At 42.9% G+C, this 19,633-nt stretch overlaps 1 protein-coding gene across 2 annotated transcripts in view; it reads right to left on the bottom strand.

Annotated features, from left to right (window-relative positions):
• CPT1A (carnitine palmitoyltransferase 1A) overlaps nt 1-19,633 on the bottom strand; it is a 56,547-nt gene that overhangs the window by 31,366 nt on the left and 5,548 nt on the right. For both annotated transcript variants that reach the window (XM_044269217.1, XM_044269219.1), the window contains exons 2-6: nt 14,149-14,302; nt 13,773-13,915; nt 10,066-10,237; nt 7,096-7,197; nt 1,459-1,596 (exon numbers count right to left, since the gene is read on the bottom strand). In XM_044269217.1, the coding sequence (XP_044125152.1) occupies nt 1,459-1,596; nt 7,096-7,197; nt 10,066-10,237; nt 13,773-13,915; nt 14,149-14,289 (696 nt within the window). In that variant the 5' untranslated portion in view covers nt 14,290-14,302. The remainder of the gene's footprint in view (nt 1-1,458; nt 1,597-7,095; nt 7,198-10,065; nt 10,238-13,772; nt 13,916-14,148; nt 14,303-19,633) is intronic.

Raw genomic sequence — 19,633 nt, 5'->3', positions numbered from 1 at the left:
CGGCCACACAGAGTTTTTTGGACTAGGTTTTGAAGAAGATCTCCTTGCAGGATTCTGAGCCAAGGCCAGAAGTGGATAAGTATAAGTCCTTCCTTTATATTTCTGATTCCTTTCGAATCCACTTCTGACTTTGGCAAAAAAATCCTGAAGGCCAATCTGCCTTAAAGCCTGGTCCAAAACACTGTGTCGCCATACCCTGAGAGCTGAAACCTGTGATGACCAGCTGTAATCGCCAGCAAAGCTGCATTCACCCATTTGTTCAAATCGCCGCCATGTAATGCATTTTCATGCCAAGTCCTCGAGGACAAGAGCTTCTCTTTGACTAGATTCTTTGCTCTGAGCGATTCTGCCAGGAAACCCTCCTCTATGATGTCCTAACCCTTAAAGGGTTTGCTCCTATGACAAACACCTATCAACAGGATAGGGGATAAGTGTCTGATCGTCAGGCATCCGACCACTGAGATCCCTGCCAAGTACGATAACAGGGGGCCTTGTTCACCTGTTTGAAGGGCGTGGCTGGTCATGTATATCTTTGCTGCTCCATTTAACTCTATGGGACTAAGTCCTGCCCTCTGTTTGAACTGCCTATTCTTGTCCGCCAAACGGACAACAAAAGGACATGTTCTATTTCTCGCATCTTTTGCGACTCCATTGAAATGAATGGATCTACATCCGATCTTCAAAAATTGCAGGATTGGAATGCAGATGAAAACCACGGTGGTGGGCATGAGCCCTAATAAAGATAGCTGTGTATAGCTCTTGGCTCTCTCCGGTAGTCCCAAAGAGTTGAGTGGAAGCAGCAACACACATCCTTGACCTCAACTCCATTCAAACGGGGGAACACAGGGACCCGTTCTTGTCAGTGATGGGGTCCCCAGTGCTCAGATGACTTTTTCCCCTTCCGGTGGTTAGGGGATAAGTGTTTGTCATGGGACAACAAAGTCATTTGGCTTCTTGTCCAATAAACTAGATTCAGCCAGCACTAGATTACATTCCAGTAAAACTAATGTAATGCTGCTTAAAACTTTACAGCAGTTCTGCTATAACTATAAGCACCCGTGAAACAATGCAAGCAGTGTTCTGGAGGAAAATCACAAAACCGACATTTTAATTCAACCCACACAAGTTGCATTTGTGCAAACAGAGGCAATAAAGTAATATACAAACAATTTCAACCGCCCTGATAAGATCATAGCCGATATACTAGATGTCTGCAGAAGGCACACCTGCTTCTATCTATGCCACCATTCAATGGCAAGCCTGGAACCGCATCATGTTTCTAGCAATTCTAGCAGGACAAATATTGTGCAAGATCATAAAGAGAGAGTTGAAAGCTAAAAACAAGGCCTGATGGCAAACTCTCCAAGAATACCACTTTTTTTTTCTTTGATAAGCTAAATATGTTCCAATGAAAATCTAGTCTACTGGCAAGTATGCATTAAAGCAACAAACACTCACATAGTTTGTGGCCCACCACGATTTAAGTTTCAAGTACCACTGAAGCCTTGGTCCAAGGTTGACGGCAAAATCTTTGGCAAGACCTTCCATTCTCTTAAATTGTTCCTCATCCATCAGTGGTTTCACAGAGTCCAGGAACTAGAGGAAGAGAGAGAAGTGATGATAATTAATATTTGTAGCAAAATTGAGCCTGCATAATTCACTCTTTTCATCCCCTGGTTGCGCTTATCTGCACCATATGTTGTCTGATTCAAGTTCCTCTAAAGGAGTTATCTAGTTTAGATAGGTCTAGTTTTTCACATGATCTATATAGTCACTGTACTTTCACACTACTGTGCATAAATCAATAGTACAGGTGGCCATAAGAAACTTTGTAATATATCTATCTTTTCTAAACAAACTTTCTCTTTGTAAATTTGTAAGAAATCCATCTTGTGAAACCAAGTCTAAAGCTCCAGATTACATCATCTTATAGAACCCTATGTAGAGGAGAGGGGAGAGAAGGGAGGAAGTGCAGAGAAACCAGCCAGCACAGACATAGTAAGTGTTATATCTCACTGCAAGTGCTTTATTAACATCTATACTGCTCAGTACTTCCCTATAATGTCCTATATTGTACTTCTGAGGGATTCTAAGTGCATGGGAGAGTTAGGAAGCAGAGTCTGCTGTCTAGTAAGTGTAGTCTATGAGCAGATGTCATTACAACTACACCCACCAACTCAGAGACAACTGAGAACTAGATGCAGCGTGTGCATGAGAAAACTGCAAAAAAAAAAAAAAGGGCCAGATAAAAGTCATATAATGGCAAGATGTAGTGCTATCACTAATGTATACAGACATGGCAGCTTATTCTGAAAGGTTATCTGAACATTTAGATAAGCATTAAAGGGGTTTTCCGGGAGTTCAATATTGATGGCCTATCCTTAGGATAGGTCATCAATATCCGATTGGTAGAGATTTGACTTCCGTCACCCCCACCGATCCGTTGTTTGAAGAAGCTGCAGTGCACATGTTCATTGGTCATGGTCACAAGTCTTGTATGCAGTCCCATGTAAGTAAATAGCAGTGATGGCCAGTTTGCCACGTTCGCCCACGAACACATGCGAGCTGCCATCTTAACTGACAAGTCCAGGCGATGTACAGGTAAGCCCTTACCTGTGCCTGTGCGCGAGCCGGTCTGAAATGAAATGCGGTCTCCGGGAGCAGGCAGTTCCGAGAACGGCCCGATGAAGGCCCCCGGAGGCTGTTCTCGGAACTGCCTGCTCCCGGAGACCGCATTTCATTTCAGACCGGCTCGCGCACAGGCACAGGTAAGGACTTACCTGTACATCGCCGGACTTGTCAGTTAAGATGGCAGCTCGCATGTGTTTGGGGGCGAACATGGCGAACTGGCCATCACTGGTAAATAGTACTGAGCTATAATACCAAGCACACCCAATATAAACTGTATGCAAAATAACCGTAGAGCCCCAGTAACGGGCCTTCAACACACTGATATACAATGTATGGCGCTATACTTGGCAAGCCATCAGGAGGCCACAGAACTCATTGAAGCACCACAACCTCTTCATATATCTGCGGTGCAGGGATTCAGATCCCTACTGATTAGATGCTGATGACCTATTCTGAGGTAATAAAGGGGAAACCAGATCAGAGAGCAGTTACAAAGAGCACTTCTCACCCCGGGGACCTGTTCTGTCCTGCTCTACGCAGACAGCCCATTGATTTTAATGGACATTGTGTAATGCCTTATTTCTCCTGTGGTGGAGCTGCAGAAAAACGGAATTATTATCAGGTTTCCCCATAGATAACAGCCAAATTCTGAGGGTTACTTGTGGTCAGCTTACTGCCAACAGAAACTTAAACAGGGATCTTTCAAAGCCGAGACACTTTAAGGTCATCCCCAAGTGGGGGTCCTGCCTGACCGCCAAGACATTAGGGTGTCGGTGAATGGTGTCAAAATGCCAACGCTGTAGCGCAGACTAATGAAATGGTGCAAATTGTCATATCCCCATGACCATCCGCTAAATGGGTCCAATGCAATAAAGCCATTAGAAAACAGCAAGCTGCACTACTACAAAGCTGCGGCGGAAAAGCCAATGACAACAATGGCCCAATCACATGCTGTAATGCAAGGTATTCAGAGGGGGCTTACAACGTATTGGTCTACTTTAGCTTTCATGAAGAAGAAATAAAACATTGGTGTAACCGGAGTAGAAGACATAGCAATGGCTTTGAAGTCCGTCTAGTAGTGGGTCCACATCTCTAAACAGAAGTGAGGAGCAGTTGGTGAGGACCGTGGGGTATGGATAATGGAATGGGTTGCGGCAGGCTGAATGCGACCTCTACTATGGAGCCCCATGGTTATTTGCAACACTCCTGGAAATTAAGCAGCCTTGTAGTGCACTTATTGTACATAAGCTATATAAAAAGCAGCAAACACAAGCCTAACCAAAACCTCATATTAGTAGGAGTGAAATATTACATCATGCGTGTCAGTAGGGCATCAGAGATTATGCATCTCGGACAACTTAAAGGACTTTCATGGTTTTAATCTCAAAGCCTATACAACCTTTGCTTTTGGAATCCTGTTGGTTTTGCAATGAGATCCATGAGAGGAGACCAGAGGGAGTCAATTATTGCTTACACGTTCTGTAAGTAGGAGGAATATCTACAGGGTCGGAATCAGACAAATCCCAGAAGTTGCTAAAAGGAACCTATCTCCATGAAAATACAGAGCAGGAGGAGCTGAGCAGATCTCTATATAGTTTTATGGGAAAGGATTCAGTATAACTTGTAACTTATTCAATTAGGCCTCTGCTCTTTGTATGCTTAAGAGTCATGTGGGCGGAGCTACTCAGTGACTGACAGCTGACTGCATGATTGAGCATAGAGTCTGCTGTCAATCACTGAGTGGCCCCTCCCACATGACTCCTAAGCATAGTTTATATGTATAAATTACAAGTCATACTGAATCCTTTCCCCCAAAAATCTCTATATCTCACCTGGTCAACTCCTCCTGGTTTGTTTAAAACCTGCTGCCTGCAGATTGCACTGCATATGATGGTGACAAGTACCCTTTAAGGCTGACTGGGCTTGAGAGGCTCACATCACCACCACGGAGGGTGATGTACACCTAAGTCTTTTGTTGTCAACTGTCCCGAATTTGGCGTGACTGTCCTTGATTTTCAGAGACAGTCCTGGCAAATTCAAGCTGCCCCAGGCCAAAAATGGGCGAGCTAATATAAACTCAGCCCATAAGTGGGTCATCCTGGGTGGGGACAGGGCTTCCCCGGCATTCCTTTGCATATAATTTTCCCATGGAGCATTGAGACACACAGCTGATCTCCTTAAGGAAAGTCGGTATCTCCCCCTAAGCAGCATCAGTGATTGTGAACCAAAACCAGGAATGGGGCCTAGATGGAGATATGTTATAGTGGAAAGATCTACACCTAGTTTTGGCAAAACATTGAGGCCTGAATAAGCCCTAAGGGTTACAGTGAATATCACCCTAGGGCCAACGTACACCTGCAGACGGCCTTGGATGTGTACAAGGTAAATCTTAACAGGACAAGGACATGCCACATTGTCAGTAATAGCCTTGAATTAGAGAACAATCTGGAAGAAATAAGATAAATGGAAAGAACAGACCAGGATCTGCAAAGAAGCTAAAAGCCAATACTCAAAACTTGATGCATCGTTGAAGGCAAGGCAAGTAAAAAACAGCGAGTTAGAGATTGTGTCGATTATTTTAATCGTTATTTAAAGGTTACAAACCTTAACGACTCTCCACACGTTCCTAAAAGAGCATATAAAAAGGACAATTGACCCTTCAGACTTTGCTTATCATAGATGTTTAGTCATGAAATTCTACATTTTTATGTGCTAGGGTCTTTTGACTCTGCAGCCAAATGGAGTAATATTTAGGCTGACACGTGAGCCTCTCAAAGTTTTCAGTACACTTTTGATATTTCTGAGAGACTAGTCTTGAGCTAATCGAAGTCCACGAAATGCACTTAAATTCCGAATTTCAGGGAAAATTAAATTTGTCGCGAAGCTGAAATCAAATCGGTTTTCCATGAATGGTGGTAAAAAATGGCCGCTATCATGATTGAAGATCTTGCACGAAATCCTATGTGCGGGGACTAATGAGCTGACCACACCGCCCGACATGATGTCGTCATCACGGGCTGCACGAGATTTCGCACTGGATCTTCAATCAAGATGGCGGCGGCGGGCTCTTCGCGATCAAACGGATGAGGCAAGTATGATGTAATTATTATTTTTTTACACTGTATTATTCAGGTCAGATGCCTCGATCAGCTATGAACGCGGCATCTGAGGGGTACAATGATGGGGAGCGGCACAATTGCCTCTCCCAGTCATTAAACCCACTAATGCGCTTTGTGATAAATTAATTTGTCACAAAGCAATTTTCTTTGTAAAATTCGGCAACGCAGCCGAATCAACTTTTTCAATACATCGCTCATCACATATCAAAAGCCTTGATCGGTGAAGGTCTGAGTGCTGATACCCCCACCGATAGCTAAAACGAGGAAAAAGAAGCACTCAAATATCACGCTCTCTCTCCTGACTGCAGGAGACGGGCTTCATAGAAAGTGCATGCGCCGGTCTCGATCCCGTTCCCCCGCTGCGAGGAGAGAGAGCGCTATTGACTATTTGGTCATGATATGATGGTTTACTTTTTTGCACTACTATTTATGCACTATAGTGGATATTATTTTTGCAGTGTATGGTGCTGATGGCATTGCATAGCATTTTTAATGAGGCAGCCGTATAGAAGTATCGTTTGGCCACCACTTCAAGGAAGTGACCCAACGTTTTTGCTCAGGGTCTCCATCACCAGTTTATGGCACCCTCAGACTAAAAATAGGTGACCGGATCCCTTCATTAAATGGGTTGTCTCACTTCATCAAATGCCATTTATCATGTAGAGAAATACAAGGCACTTAATATATTGTAATTATTCATATTGCTTCCTTTGCTGGATAGATTAATCTTTCCATCATATTATAGATGGTTTGTTTCCATGGTTACGACCACCCTGAAATCCAGAAGAGGTGGTCGTGCTTGCACACTATAGATAAAAAGTGCTGGACTATGCGCGCTCCCTCAGTCCCTGGCCACCAGAGAGGCCAACGCTTTTTCCTGTAGTGTGCACGCACGACCACCGCTGCTGGATTGCAGGGTGGTCGTAACCATAGAAATGTGCAATGTATAATGAGATGGAAAAATAAATCCAACCAGCAAAGGAGGCACTATGGCCAATCACAATACATTAGTAAGTGCCTTGTATTAACTTTCTCTACATGTTAAATGGGATTTGCTGAAGTGACAGAATCAATTTAAGAGTTAAAGGCAAGCCGGTTTTCAGATTACGGGAGGTTGTGCATCCAGTATTCTCTGAATGGGAATTACATGAACTCACAAATGAAAGAGTATGCGGCCTGGTTGCCAATGAAAACAGAGGTTGGACCTGTTTTTCCCTAGATGCCGGAAAATCACAATTACGACACAACTGAAATAATCGCATTTAGCCAACGCTTCACTGGGTAATGCTCAGACTGAATATACTACGATAACAATTTTTTTATTGAAATGAATAAGGAAACCTACCCTTTTGACCGTGTCCTTCACAGCTGGCACGGGGAGACGAGGAAGAGAAGTTTGGAAGCTGTAAAGCATAGGCTTTCGGCCAGAGAACAATTTCACCATTCCCTGGAAAACCAAGTACACAAACTCATTAACCCAAATGCACAAGTCCAAGATTCCTCGAGTAACAGACTGTCAGCTTTCACCAGAAGTTGCCTTAGATTTTATTAATATGGTCTATTTCAAAACACTGTCTGACTGGAACTTCAAGACACGTCGGAGGAGAGCCATGCAGAACCTCGGCACATCTAATTTTGGGTAAGGTCTAATAGAGGGCTGGCTAACCTGCGGCTCTCCAGCTGTTGTAAAACTACAACTCCCACCATTTACCTGCTGTAGGCAGACTGGGCATGCTCGGAGTTGTAGTTTTGCAACAGCTGGAGAGCCGCAGGTTGGCCATCCCTGGTCTAACAGATTATTTCTGGATCAACCCATAAGAAATGGAACAAGAGCAATTGGTTTCAATGCTCTCTCCCAATGAGGTTGTCTAGTGCTGGACCTTTGGGCCCTTATTGTATTGGACCCCCGAGAGGATCCTCTGGTACTCTAGTTCAGTGTTTCCCAACCAGCGTGCCTCCAGCTGTTGCAAAACTACAACTCCCAGCATGCCTGGACAGCCTTTGGCTGTGCGGGCATGCTGGGAAGTGTAGTTTTGCAACAGCTGGAGGCACACTGGTTGGGAAACACTGCTCTAGTTGGTCAGTCCCAACCTTTTTTTAAATCATTCGGAACCTATTAAATGGACCTACTTATGCAGTGATAAATCCCGACTCCTAAAGGATAAGAGCTCACGCACAGGGCCATAGCCGTTTTTGTGGTCTGCAAATTGCAAAACACGGATACCGGCCTTGTACGTTCCCGCATTTCGCAGAATGGAACATTTGGCCCATAATAGAACAGTCCTATCCTTGTCCGTAATGCGGCCAAGAATAGGACATGTTCTATACTATACTTCACTGGAGCCGCAAATCCACATCTTTTGCTGCTCCAGTGAAGTGAATAGGTCCGCATCCGACACCCAAAAAATGCAGATTGGATGCAGACAAAAACCATGGTCATGTGCATGATCCCTAAGGCTGATGAGCAGACAACAGAAGGACACTGTAAAAAGACTATATGGGCCCCATGGTAGTAAATCATCCTATGTGTTTCTTAACAGTCCAGCAGTGACTGTGAAATCCATCATCTAAGGCTCTTATATGCAAACACAGAAAGGATGGTCATGATTAATGTAAAAAATTAAAATCAGGCATCATATAGTACATGACAACCTCTTTCTAACAAAGCTATAACCAGCCCTGTACCTCCCATGGATCCAGAGATCTCCCCATTCATTGCTCTGCTACATTTATATCAAGCTGACAGCTCAGTGGGCGTGTCTTTTCTCAGGAGACTGTGTCCTTTTTGCTGCAGCTCTCTCCCTATCACAGCTCAGAGGGGATGTACTTTCTGCTACAACTCTCTCCCTGTAACGGTCACAATTTTTAACTGTACAAAAGGCTGGTGGCAGTTAGAGGATGGAACTGAGCGTGTGCGACCACCTCAGTAGGTGGTCGTGCATAATACTACACAGATTAAACATCAGGGGGATACCTGACAACTGGAGCATTTTTGTAACAAAAAGTAAATTACAAAACTAACTAGTTTTTAATGCTGCATAATATTAAAACAACATTTATTGATGGTACAACCCCTTAAAGGTGGCAGTTCCTCCCCTTACCTACTGGATACCTAAGCTGGCGGTCATGTTACACATATTGTATGTCTACAATTGGTGCTACATGAAGGTTACCATATATCGGGAAAAAAACTGATAGAGCTAAGAAATTACTGAAGAGAATTGTTATCCGCTTTACAGCAGGGGCAGCTGAAGGATGTATTCATTTCTTATTTTAGAGGGAAATGTTCTTTAGGGACCCTTCTTAACAATTTCTTTTATGAATTTGTCCATTTCAAATCCTACATCGATGTGTTCAGCTACTTCCATCTGATAACTCAGATTTGCAAGTCAAAATAGCAATATAACCAATTCCAGGACTGACCTGGAAGCATTCAAATATCCGATTTTGTATAAACCTGAAATTACACGATCTTCAATGGCTGCTTTAAATATTTTTCACTGAGGAACTTGGCAGATGTGCCATCCCACCGACTGCTATATGATGGCTACTTTAACAAGGGGTAACAAACACCAAAGTGATTGAAATATTTTTAAAAATATATAATTTTTTGAATTATCATTAAAAGAGTTTTCCTAGACTTTTCTACTTTTCTACTCTTCAGTATCCCCGACGATTAGCTGTTTGAGAAGACACTGGCACTGTCAGTAGTGCTGCGGCCTTCTCTCAGCTCACCATACACGGCACAGACCATTTGATAGTGGCTGTGTTTGGTATCGCAGCTGAGCCCCATCCATTTCAATGGCGATGAGCTAGGCCATAAGCGGGACATCACATGGCCTAGACTAAGCTAAGTGAAGGCCTTGGTACTACAGCAAGCGTTGATGCCTTCTCAAACAACTGATCATTTGGGAGTCCTGGACTCCTGGGTGTTGGACCCCCACTGATTAGAGAGAGAACCCAAAAATATAATCGTCTGTGTCAATCACCCAGAAGACCAGAACTTCTAGAAAAATCTGGGGAACTAGACTACAACCAATGTGATACACAAGCGGGTGCCAGTGCTTGTTTTCTGGTGCATGAACCCCACCAATGAAAACAATGGAAGTCCAGGTAGGATACGGCCATTATTACTGAGACTGAGCACTATAACCCATTTATTCAGGTCAATGTTTTGGTCCTAACTCAACCAATTTTTTACTTCAAACATGTCATTGGAATATATTTAAGGAAAGGTCACTAGGGAACTACCTCTAAACTCTACAAACCGTCTACAAGGATGGATTATTACTTCTACAGTTCAAGGGTTACTCACCATCCATAACCTTGTACTCTTGGAGAGTTTTCCATGCTCTTCAAACATCCATCCATTATAATTCAGAAGCATCTTTAGGGAATATCGCATTGTTGCGGTCAAGGCCACCCAAAAGCCTGTGCCAAAGAGGACATTACTGACAATGTTCTGAGTCTGACTGGACATGTAGCCGCTGATGGAAAGGAGAACACAATTATACGTTTGAAGCTCAACGTGACTGAATAGCATAGAAAGGATTCAGAGTTAAATTATTTTAATCCCCAAATTATTCAACATTTCCAAAATGGTTTCCAGCACAAAACAGTATCAGAAGCCAAAAAAATATTCTAACTATTTTTGAACTGCGCAATAATGTCCAACTGACCTCCATATCTTTCCAGAAAATCTCTGTAGTTCAGTTGAGTGTTTGACCCTCAGGATAGGTCACCAATATTTGATCGATGGAGGTCCGACCACATAGCAGCCCCAACAACCAGCTGTTTGAAGAGGCCACAGAGCTCAACCAAAAAGCCGTACATTGTATAGTGGCCATGCTTGATATTGGAGCCCAGGCCCATTCACTTGGATGGTACTGAGTAGCACAAAGGCCATGTCACCGATGAATGTGACGTCACAGTGCTCACCAGTACACCGCGACCTCTTCAAACGGCTGATTGGCAGGCATGCCAGGAATTGGACCCCCACTAATCAGATATAGATGACCTATCTTGAGGACAGGTCATCAATATTTAACTCCCGGAAAACCCCTTTAAAACAAATTGAAGATTAGCTTCCTTCTTTTGAAATTAAACCATATAATTATTAACTCTGTACATTTTACATTTTCCTCGGCAAGGACAGACTGGCATTGTGCACTGGGCCAAGGAAACCAACTGTCTAAGTACATATAATCTAGTACGGTTTTAAACTAGGCCTGTGATGGCTAACCTCCGGCACTCCAGCTGTGGTAAAACTACGACTCTCAAGATGTAAACTTGCTTGGCTGTTCTCAGAACTCCATAGAAATGAATGGAACATGCTGGGAGTTGTAGTTTCACCACAGCTGGAGTGCCGGAGGTGAGCCATCACTGGTCTAGTATAACATCAGGTAAAACCGAAGACTTTGAGATACTGGAGGACATCAAACTGAACTTTAACGACCAGTGTCAGGCAGCTGCTGCCAAGGCAAATAAAATAATGAGATGCATCAACAGAGGTGTAGATGCTAATGACAATAACATCGTTTTGCCTCTTTACAAATTACTAGTCGGGGGACTTATCAATATTAACAACAAAGTAACTCTTGTTAAGATTATCATTGGTCAAGCAGTAAGCAAATCATGGCAGTGTGTAAGTGGTGCGAAATAAGCTGTAATCAAATTGGTATCCTCAAATTTATTTTAAGATAGCCATGGGTTCCCCATCACCTTGGTGCCTCCTTAGGCTACTTTTCACATCAGAGGATCAGCAAAAATGCTTCCTTTATAATACAACCGGCTGCATCCATTATGAACGGATCCGGTTGTATTATCTCTAAAATGACTAAGAAGGATCCGGCACTAAAACCATGGAAAGTCAAGAGAAAACGGATCCGGCACCATTGACTTACATTGTGTTTTTCATGTGGGATCCGTCTTGATCAGTATCCCATAAAGCACACAAAAACGCTGCTTGTGGCACTTTTGTGTGCATCATGGGAACGCAAGGAAACGGAACGTAATGCATTCTGGTGCTCTCGGTTGCATTCAGTTCAGTTTTGTCCCCATTGACAACGAATGGGGACAAAGCTGAAGCGCTTTCCTCCAGTTTTGAGATTATATAACGGATCTCAATACCGGAAAGGAAAACCGCAGATGTGAAAGTAGCTTTAACTGATTCAGGAAGTAAGTGACACTATAGTATATAAAATGTAGTCTATGATGTAGTATATGACTCTATAGGATATAAAAAAAATTCCGGCATGTTACTCTATTGGAGTCATTGGTCTAGAAATAGCAAAAAGTTGCAATAGGTTCAATCCTTGGGACAAACAATGCAAAAATGAAGAAAGAAAAGCCTGCCTCGCCGTAAACCATTGTCACCTCTACCTGCACACGTGAAAGGTGCTGTGTTGGTACAAAAAACAAAGCCTTTAACAGCACAGCAAAAGCAATCTGTATAGAAAACACCCAGTGAAACGTTTTTTTTTTCTACATCTGAATATTATATAAACATTATTCTGTATAAACAATAAAAGTACCAAAAAGCTGTGTGTAAGGCCTCATGCACACGACCGTTGTGTGCATCCGTGGCCGTTGTGCCGTTTTCCGTTTTTTTTCACGGACCCATTGACTTTCAATGGGTCCGTGGAAAAATCGGAAAATGCACCGTTTGGCAGCCGCATCCGTGATCCGTGTTTCCTGGCCGTGAAAAAAATATGACATGTCCTATTTTTTTCACGGCCAACGGTTCACGGACCCATTCAAGTCAATGGGTCCGTGAAAAAACACTGATGCACACAAGATTGGCATCCGTGTCCGTGATCCGTGTCCGTGATCCGTGTCCGTTTTTTCCTATCATTTCAATGGCAAACTTGACTTAGATTTTTTTTTCATTTTATATGTCCGTGGATCCTCCAAAAAACAAGGAAGACCCACGGACGAAAAAACGGTCACGGATCACGGACCTACGGACCCCGTTTTTGCGGACCTTAAAAAGAAACGGTCGTGTGCATGAGGCCTAAAGTGAACTTTTTGGCAACTTTTGTTTTTCATGGGAAGTCAATGAAATGAATTGGATGATCTTTGAAAAGTGGAGGAAAACAATATAAACATCTGTAGAACATAAAAACTCCATACAGATGTTCTCCTTGGTCAGGTTTGAACCTAGGACCCGTTATGCTACAAGGTAATAGTGCAATGAGGAGGAAACCAGTACAAACATCTGGAGAACATACAAACTCCATACAGATGTTGTCCTTGGTCAGGTTTGAACCTAGGACCCCCTATGCTATAAGGCAATAGTGCAATGAGGAGGAAACCAGTACAAACATCTGGAGAACATACAAACTCCATACAGATGTTCTCCTTGGTCAGGTTTGAACCTAGGACCCCCTATGCTACAAGGTAATAGCGCAATGAGGAGGAAACCAGTACAAACATCTGGAGAACATACAAACTCCATACAGATGTTCTCCTTGGTCAGGTTTGAACCTAGGACCCCCTATGCTACAAAGGTAATAGTGCAATGAGGAGGAAACCAGTACAAACATCTGGAGAACATACAAACTCCATACAGATGTTGTCGCTGCTGAGGTTTGAACCTAGGGTGCCCTATGCTACAAGGTAATAGGGCAATGAAGGACGCACAAAGGGACTGACTCAAGGGATATATCAATGCCAGCCAACCATGATACAGTTTCAGCAGGAAGGAAATTTACATAAAAATGGTTGTGGGCTAAAAGTTGATTGACTGCTCAGTGTCTAGACGCCCACCTGCACCGGCCAGTAGGGTAGAGTGTTGGCACAATGTATACTATTCACCAGAGTTGGTAGAACTTAGACTCTCCACTGTGCCTGGTACTGCAACCGCCGTCTAATTCAAGTGTCATTAGGGATTACTTCAATTACAACCATTAGCACACAGAGCATACCCACAATATTCTGACAGACCAGAAGTTTGCACTGTGTGCGCTGCACCTTCATACACTACATAAAAAAAGGACACACATGAAAAAATTAAAATCTTACGTGGTAGCAAGTGCCTGGTTTATTTTCTCTATCAAACCAAATGATGGATCCACTTTGGTGTACATTGATGTGGAGGTCACACCAACCACTACGACTAACCAGCTGGTTGGGGTTGATGGGAAGACGCCGGTGAGGATACCATTCTGTTAAAGAAACATTTTACCACATTAAACAAACTGAATAAAAGCCGACGTGAGAAGGAAAGTATAAAAGTCGCCACACTTGTCATTTTGTGCATCTTCTGTGGAGAACGTGAATGTCGCCCTCACCACTGATGACATTTAAACCTCCTCTTATTAACTTCACGATTGTTGATAAAATCCTTAAAATAGGCAAATCCCAAGATATTAAAGTTAAATAATTGCTCTTGCGTTACCTTAAACCTAATAAACTTCTTCTTCCAGGAGTGGAGGCCGGAAAGGTAGATCTGTCGCAGAGCTTCATGGCTTAATCTTAGGTCAATTCCATCTGGAGTTACTGTAAACTGGAATGCTACAGCCTGATGAGCTTCTGCCATCTTTGTGATGCCCCTAAGAATAAAAATAAATATATATATTTAGTTTTTTTTATTTATGAATATCTGTTGTAATAAGTCTTGCTGCTTTCTCTCTTGAAGATGTTTCACCAGTCATTCGACTGACTTTCTCAGAATGACTTGTACATGAAATCTCTGGCATTAATCTGTTGATCACAATCAACGCGAGGTCAAGGACTTCATGGAGGTAAGATATGAATTGCAATTTGCATGACTGAAGCAATTAAACTGCCTCTAGAGAGGTGCTAGAACAGCATTGTAAGTGGCAAACAACAGATATCGCACCCCTCCACCTCTATTCAAGCTCAATTTCACTTTTTGAAGTAGTCAAACCTCGCTTTCATGAAACAAGTATCCTTTTTCCTTAAAGGGGTTGTCCCTTTTTGACTATTGATGACCAATTCTCAGGATAAGTCATCAATATCAGATTGGCGAGGGACCGACACCAAGCACCCCTCCCGATCAGCTGTTTAAAGAGAACGGCTCATTCCTATTCACTTGAACAGCTGGAGCTGTCTCATAGACATCCATGTCAGACTTTTTTTTTTTTTTAGATCTTGTTAAAAGCTAAACTTTTTTGATGGATTTTCCTGCAGAACTATGTGTCCGCACTGATATTACATTTCTGCAGAAGAGATTATCGCCCCAAATGAACCTTCCAACTTCTAATAGGATTAAGCTATCACAATAAAGCCTAAGCCGTTAAGTATTTTTAATGCATTTCTAAAATAACTATGTAGACCTTCCCAATGTTAGCCGTCTGACGTATCACTTGAAAAAAAAAAACTAAAAGTAAAACTATAAGAACTATAAAATGGTAAAAGAATAAGGTACAGAAATGTGTTTCAAATCATAGATGGATGAAGGCCTATATTTAGTCATCCACAAATCCATGAGAACCGCAGACAAACTTTCCAAATACGGTTACTCTGTGGGATGTAAAAATATCTAAATGCTAAAGCCACGCAGAATAAATACTGGATGGGATTCTGAACACCATGGCCTACATAACGCAGAGCTAAACATTAAAGGGGTTCACTGCAGTGATATCACCAGAAAAGAGGGGGCACCTTATCAATTTGGGATTAGACTGTAGGGGATATACTCACCAGGGCAGAAGTGGCCGGGGCTTTTTCTCCACGTTCCAATACCTTTGGGCCGATTCTCTATTGTCTAGTTTGGCAACAATGGAGAGAGCTGGACAGGTTCTCACCACCTATAGCAAAGGATGGGACTACCCCCAACTCCAAGGACCTCGTAGCAGACATATGATCTCTTTCTAGTGTCTCAAAATGTTGTTTGGACCACTACATGTTCTCACAGTACATTAGAGGCCTGGACCTCAATACATAATCAGGACCCCACAATTGGGTCCCACTTAAAATATGGCTGTCATCTGGGTGCAACTGCTACTCTTTACCCACTATAGCTATTGTTCATGAGATATATACTCACAACCAGCAGATGATGGAACATTTAGGAAACTCCTATGGTATTGGTAGAGTGGCCCTCTTAAAGGTTATCTTCTCTTATGCATGAGTTCCTATTTTCTACATGGGCACTGGTTTTTATTGAGGAGTTCCAGCTGAAGTTATGGAGGCCAACAGGCAATGCTTCATGGGAAAAAAATATGCAAATGTGTTCCCCTACTAACTCTCTAGCGCCTCCTACAGGTGGCTACCTTGTAAGTGAACGAGAAACCCATAATAAAGCCTTGAAACCAAACACCGGATATTAGGCAAACCAATCTCCACGAGTCCCATTTAAAGATTCACTTATGGGTTGGACATTCTCTCACAGGGCATCTACCTATAGACGGCTCAAGAGAGTCACCATTCTACCTTCTGGAGGAGAACTTCTGTTCATATTTTCTATGACTGTCCATTGATCCAGAATATCTCACAATCCAGCACCTATCTGGCCCCAATAATATCAGATTAAAGGAATATTATAATGTCCCCAGTCCATGGGTGAAATCTGTATGTGTGCTACATGTATTCTATGTAAAGACTATACTGTACAGATGTAATAGATGGAACATCTAGTCTTATAACATTATATTGTGCCATTCCATTTTCAATTCCTTCTAGAATTTATGAATGAATTGCTAGAAGTTTTCAATGAAAGTCTTCATGGGTGTTACCAGTTGGGGGGGTGTCCCTGGATAGTCTGACACTATCCAATCAGTGCTGCCGGTGTCAGACTGTGCAGGGACACCCCCCAACTGGTAACAACTATCTGTTAGTAATTCATTCTTAATTTCTAGCAGGAATAATAAAGGAACGGCACATCACAGAGTCTTAAGATCAGATGCTCCAGATTTGTTATTACATAGGGAATGCGAGTAGTTGTTATAACAGACATGTCAGGAGGATTCTGGTAACTAAAAGTTATTCCCTGTCCAAAGGATAGAGAATAACTAACTGATAGGTGGGGGCCTGACCACTAGGAACCTCCTTGATCCTAAGAATCGGGGACCTATGCCCCCTTCCTGATAGAGTAGTGGGTTGAGCATGTTCCCTGCCGCTCAGTTCATTCTCTATGGCATGGTCAGAGCACTGAATGGAGAGGCAGGATGCATGCTCAACCAGTTGCTCCATCAGGATGTGGGTACAGGACCCTTGTTATCAGGATCTGTGGGTGTTCGGCGAATCGGACCCACACTGATCAGATAGATAATCCCTTTTCAGGAAAACCCTTTTAATAAGGGCACATTCACCCAACCGCGCAGTGTATTGCGGATCCGCAAAACACGGATGACGCCCGTGTGCGTTCCGCAATTTGCAGAATGGAACGGACGGCAAATTATAGAAATGCCTATTCTTGTCCGCGGATTGCGGACAAGAATAAGACCTGCTCTATATTTTTTGCGGGGCTGTGTAACGGAAAAAAGGATGCAGTCAGCAAACGGTCTGCTGTCTGCATCTTTTGCAGCCCCATTGAAATAAATGGACCGCACCCAATACGCAAAATTGCGAAACGGACCCATTCGTACGGTCGTGTGAATGAGCCCCAACACATATTCATGATCCTACTTTAATTGTGGCAGTAATAATAGAGGAACATGAATGAATACAGACTTGCAAATAATGTCCCTTGTATTTAAAGATAAAAGTCAGGAAATAAAGGGTTAAACCAGGGGGGACGTTCCCTAGTGAGTTAGTTGCCATGCATGATAATGGTTTCTATTACAATACACTGGTTACTGGAAACATTAAATATAAATATTTAAAATAATTTCCTGTGATTTTATTATAATTTTTTTTTTATGAGTTTCTTTTCGTGTGTTAATTTTTGGGGGGTGAAATCTATAGAAGTGCTAATTCCTATATGTACTGTGGGGCTTCAAGTTTGGGATATAGAGCTACATTCAGAATATGGAATCATAAAAGGAACACTAAAGGAGGAAATGAATGCTAAACATAAAGAAGAACTATAGTTATCCTCATGGTCTGCAGCATTTTCCGCCGGATCCTGACACAGGCTTGTAGAAATCCTACAGAAAAGGCTACATGCACATGACCGTATGTGTTTTGCGGCCCGCAAATTGCAGATCCGTATGCCATCCGTTTTTTTTTGCGGATCCATTGTAAAAATGCCTAAAACGGACAAGAATAGGACATGTTCTATTTTTTTTGCGGAACGGACATACTGATGCGGACACAACACATTTTTTGAAGACCCATTGAAATTAATCAGTCCGCATCCTATCCGCAAAAACAAAAACATAAATTAAAAAAAGGAACGGACACGGAAACAAGCAACGTTCGTGTGCATGTAGCCAAACACAGGGGTTAATCTCCTGCTGATCTCTTCCATCTTTGGCTGGTGGTCATTAAGGCTAATTTCACATCTCCGGCATTGTGATCCAGCAGCTAGTTCCGGCAGAGAATGTCGGGAATCTGCCGGACATAATCTGCAGTATTGCTGGAATATTTGCCGGATGGCAGCCGGATCTCCACCAGACCCCATTATAGTTAATGAGGCCAGCGGGCATTCCGTTTGCAGCAGGCAGTGTCGGATCCAGAGAATTCCGGCAGGCTGTTCTCTGCCGGAACTGGCTGCCGGAATTGCTGCCAGAAATATGAAACTAGCCTAAGGGGTCTGTGTTTTTTTTTTTTGGTCATCCTTTTGTCCTACTGCAGACAGGATGGGGTGAGGCTCCTGCTCCAGCCAGTTGTCATACAGCCAGACATGTGGTAGTGAGCAGCAGGGAAGACATGGCTGGGCTCCTGAGACAGACAGAGATTTTTTTAAATACATCCTTCATTCAAACCCTAAGATCACACCAGTTTAATTTGTAATATGAGATAACATGGGTACAAGGGAAAGAAGGAAATGAAGGGAGGAAGGAAGTCCTTTAAGGGGTTCTCCAACCCTTTACAATTGATGGCCTATCCTCAGGATCCCTGATCAGTGGGGGTCCGGTATCCCACACCCCTTCCGATCTGCAGTAGTTCCTATGCCAGAACTACACAGCTCTGTCCCTTGTGCAGTGGACGGAGCTGTTACTGCAGCACTGGTTCTATTCTCTTCAGTGGGAGCAGCGTGACTGTAACCAGCTCCATCCGCTGTGTAGTTCGGGTGTCAGAGCAGGCAGGGGTGTGGGATGTCGGACCCCTACCGATGGCCTATCTTGGCATTATAGCTTACAGCAGCTCGGTTTCATTCAAGCAACTGGGACCAAGGAACAGCCACCACCAAAACCACAAATCTTGGACCACCAGTGATTACATATTGACGACCTATCCTAAAAAGTAGCCCAAAATTTTTAAAACCTGGAGAATGCCTTCAAGGCAGACTGATTCTACCATATCTCCACCACATGTGGCCACTGCTATTCATGAGAAAATTATGCCAGCTATAAGCCGCCGTAGATTTGTGCTGTCATTCATGCAAGGTTCTGGCATATTTATAGCCCCCATCCCGCCAAGTCAAACTACTAAAATAAAATAAAAACATCAAAAGGATTGTAAAAAGCCAAAAAGTTACATTTTTTTCCCAAATAATAATGCTTGTGCAAAAATGTGCAACTTTTTGTTGACAGTTTTCTGTTGTAAATGCCATGATAATTCCCCCCCTTCCCATACATCTATATTAGGTATTTACTATATAGCCCAGTTAGGATTCCTTAATGTGGTTCATCTGGTTGTGGATCACATTCAGTCCTATAGCTGCTTCAGTTCTCATAGACCGGCCATGCTTTTACAGCTTGGTGGAAAATATTAAACCCGTTTCATTAAAGAGATTGAAATTCAAGGGACATATCTGTCTCTTCCAGTCTTCCAAACAGCTGAAACCCAAGGTGTCACTTGGCACCATGAAC

The sequence above is a fragment of the Bufo gargarizans genome, chromosome 10, assembly GCF_014858855.1.
Source record: "Bufo gargarizans isolate SCDJY-AF-19 chromosome 10, ASM1485885v1, whole genome shotgun sequence".
NCBI lineage: Eukaryota > Metazoa > Chordata > Amphibia > Anura > Bufonidae > Bufo > Bufo gargarizans.
The sequence above is the reverse complement of the archived record's forward strand: the minus strand, read 5'-3'. Positions and strand labels throughout refer to the sequence as shown.